Source organism: Plasmodium coatneyi, chromosome 11, assembly GCF_001680005.1.
Source record: "Plasmodium coatneyi strain Hackeri chromosome 11, complete sequence".
In the NCBI taxonomy this organism is placed as follows: Eukaryota; Apicomplexa; class Aconoidasida; order Haemosporida; family Plasmodiidae; genus Plasmodium; species Plasmodium coatneyi.
In genome coordinates, this window is record NC_033566.1 from 1,852,592 (window position 1) to 1,856,000 (window position 3,409).

A 3,409-nucleotide genomic window follows, 5' to 3' on the forward strand; every position below is an offset into this window, starting at 1 on the left:
TTCTACAAAAAGAGAGAAGAAGAAGAAAAAAAAGAATGTAACATCCCCCTTACATCCTCCTTACAGCCCCCTAACACTCACACCCCTTACACCTAACGCCCCCACACACTCTCCTTCCCTGCATCACTCCCCCACACTCACCACCCTCCTCACACTCTCTTCATCTCACTCCCTTCACACAAACCAACTTCACTCTCCTTCCTTCACTATTATTCCTTCACACCTTAACACACTTCCCTCCACACTAACACCCCTTCCTTCCACACTAACACCCCTTCCTTCCACACTCCCTTCTTCCACAACCCTTCCTTCCTCACTCCCTTCTTCCACAACCCTTCCTTCCACACTCCCTTCTTCCACAACCCTTCCTTCCTCACTCCCTTCTTCCACAACACTTCCTTCCACACTCCCTTCTTCCACAACCCTTCCTTCCACAACCCTTCCTTCCACTCTCATGTCATTACTCCCTTAACTTCACTTCCTTTCCTTCACTCTCATACCTTCACTCCCACACTTTCACTCCCACTCCTTCCACACACATTCCTTCACTTATCTTCCTACACCCTCTTTCCTTCACACTTATTACCCTCCACCCCAACCATCTAACACCTACCACCATCAACCCTAACACTAAAATTTGCACCCCTTTGCACACTTCCCTCAACATACGCCCTTCCACCCTACCACCACCCTAACAACCTTCTTTCTTCATCTGGATGATGAAGTAGTGTATGGAATGGAATATTCTGACGAATTAGTTGAATCATATTCCGTTGTTGAGTCGTTCTCCGTATAGTCGTCGTCGTTTGAGAACCTGTTGAATTCTCTCCTAATGGCGAACCTTTTACTTCTGCTTCCTCCATTTCCAGAGTGGTTATGTTTATTAAGGAAGAAGAGGTGTGATTTGTACTTGTAAAAAAGGAATGCTAAGGCAGGAAGTCCTACTGCAGCTAATGCACCTGACACAGCAGCAGGGACGATGCTGCTAGAACCAGACTCTTCCCCTTCTTTTCTGTGACTACCACCACCATCACTCCCTCCCTTTCCTTCTCCACCAGAGACACCATCTGCTAAATCGGCATCCGAAAAGGAACCGCTGCTTCCAGCTTGATTTGGATTCGGATTTGGTTTAAGTTTCGGTGGTGGTGGTGGATCGTCATTTCCACCTAAAGAAAAAAAAAATACGAAAGGTAATTTCAATATAATATATATATTTTTTTTTTTTTTATACACCCTTTGGGTGTACTTCCGCCCCAGGGGGGAACATACTCCTCATTCCTTCACCACCCTCCACCAACCACCCCTAATAACCTACAACACCTAACAACCTACCACCCCTAACAACCTACCACCCCTAACAACTTACCACCCCTAACAACCTACCACCCCTAACAACCTACCACCCCTAACAACCTACCACCCTTAACACAACCTTCCTTCCACCTACCACCACCTCTAACACAACCTTCCTTCCACCAACACCCCTAACAACCCTAACAACCTTCCTTTCCTTCTTTCATTCCACCACACCTAACACCACCTTCCATTCCACCTACAAGCCTAACAAGCTTCCTTTCACCTACCACCCCTTACACAACCTTCCTTCGACCTACCACCCTTACATCCTCCCTTCCACCTAACACCCTTACATCCTCCCTTCCACCTAACACCCCTAGCAATCTTCCTTCTAACACCCCTAAACCGTTCATTCTACCACCCCTAACAACCCTTCCTTCCACCTACCACCAACCACCTAACAACCTTCCTTCCACCATAGTACACTAACACAATATAGTACTTACCATCTACGACGGCGTCGCCAAGGTCGAAGTCATCTCCAGCAGATGGTTTTTTTGGAGTAGGCTGCACTGTGCATGTTAATTCTAACGTTGCTTTATTCTCGTTCTTTGTATATATGTCCTGAAATTGTTTACAACAATTACTACTCATACTGTCCTTACAATCGCCATGTACAGTCTCATAGGCTGAAACAATGTGCTTCAGATGATCTGAAAATTCTAACTTACAGGAATTGCTACTGCTCTCTAAGTACATTTCAATAAATGCGCGGTCTTTAGAATAATGATATATTATTTTCTTTGTTTTGAAGTTCTCCATGTCAATATCCCGGCATAATAATTGGCAAACAGTTCCAAGACCTGGTTTCAGCAGTTCCTTGTAAATTTCTCCCATGACGTCTTTAAATGAGTTAGAATCTTTCAAATGGTTGGATAGGATATCACCTAACCAGTAGTAAAAGAAATAACAACGGTCATCCGTTGACCTCGTGATTCGGTTATTCCCATGTATATGACACCATGCCCCTACAATTTTATCTGCGTGCGCATTGAGGTTAAGGTACCTTCCTATTTCAGTCTTAGCATGATCCCTATCCGTCTGACTATTACAGTTGCTTTGAACTTCTCCCCTTTTCACTATTTCTTCGTATAAATCCTTCTTTGCAGATAACAGTTTTAAATGTTCTTCCTAAGAATGTAATTGGTTAAATATATATATGTAACTATACATTCCACATTATTACTTTTTCCACTATTCATGAGGTATTATATATACACACTGCTTAAATCTATTTCGAATAAGGAAATAAATGTGGGTACCCCTGCCACTGTCATTGTTCATGTATTCTCCTGTATATAATGAATCTGTGTTAAAATGTGTGTTCTTCCTTATATTAACGAAGAACAATTGTATGTGTGCTACAATTCCGTTCGACTAGGGATTAGGAGCTTGCACATATATCAAATTTCTATTCTTTCCCTTTCAGTAACACATATTGCTTCAATTTTCTTAAACAAATGATAATGGAATATCATACATGTATTAAATCATTATATATATGTAATTGAATGAAAGAATAGGAACGAATGTGCCATAATAGTAAAATAAGAAGGGGGATGAATTGAATTCCTTATATACATTCGTCAGCCTCCATTTATTATATTATTGCATTGTGAATAACTACATAGAGTATTATGTTCCTATTTACATGCATCCATCATTACGTATACAAAAATACAATTATCCCGCCTGAACAGAAAATTTCATCATGCACTACGTATTTATATTTTATTTCCACTCAAACAAGGTTTAATTTAAAAATTGTTAGCGCACATGATCTCAATTTATACGTAGAAGGTGCTTTTCTTTCCCTTTTCCCCCTCTTTTTTTCCCCTTCTTCTTCCCTCTTTCGCTTATGATCACGAAATAATAATAATAATAATAATTCTACGTTCTTTCCCCTCCCCTCTTTTTTTGTTTAAGTATATTACGAATAACCCATTAATGCGGAATTTGCACTTTATATTGTTATGTGTATATATATATTCCCCTCCCTCCCCCCTTAACAAAGTGCGAACTACTGAATTAATATATTAGGAGCATATACAGT

General features: G+C 40.8%; 1 protein-coding gene across 1 annotated transcript; it reads right to left on the reverse strand.

Moving 5' to 3' along the window:
- Positions 1–708: 708 nt before the first annotated feature.
- Positions 709–2,633, reverse strand: PCOAH_00035730 (Variable surface protein Vir7-like; the record flags this gene model as incomplete). The annotated part of the gene is made up of 3 exons (XM_020060364.1): positions 709–1,166; positions 1,803–2,487; positions 2,619–2,633. 3 exons carry the CDS (start codon positions 2,631–2,633, stop codon positions 709–711), a joined length of 1,158 nt encoding a protein of 385 aa, XP_019915925.1.
- Positions 2,634–3,409: the final 776 nt, after the last annotated feature.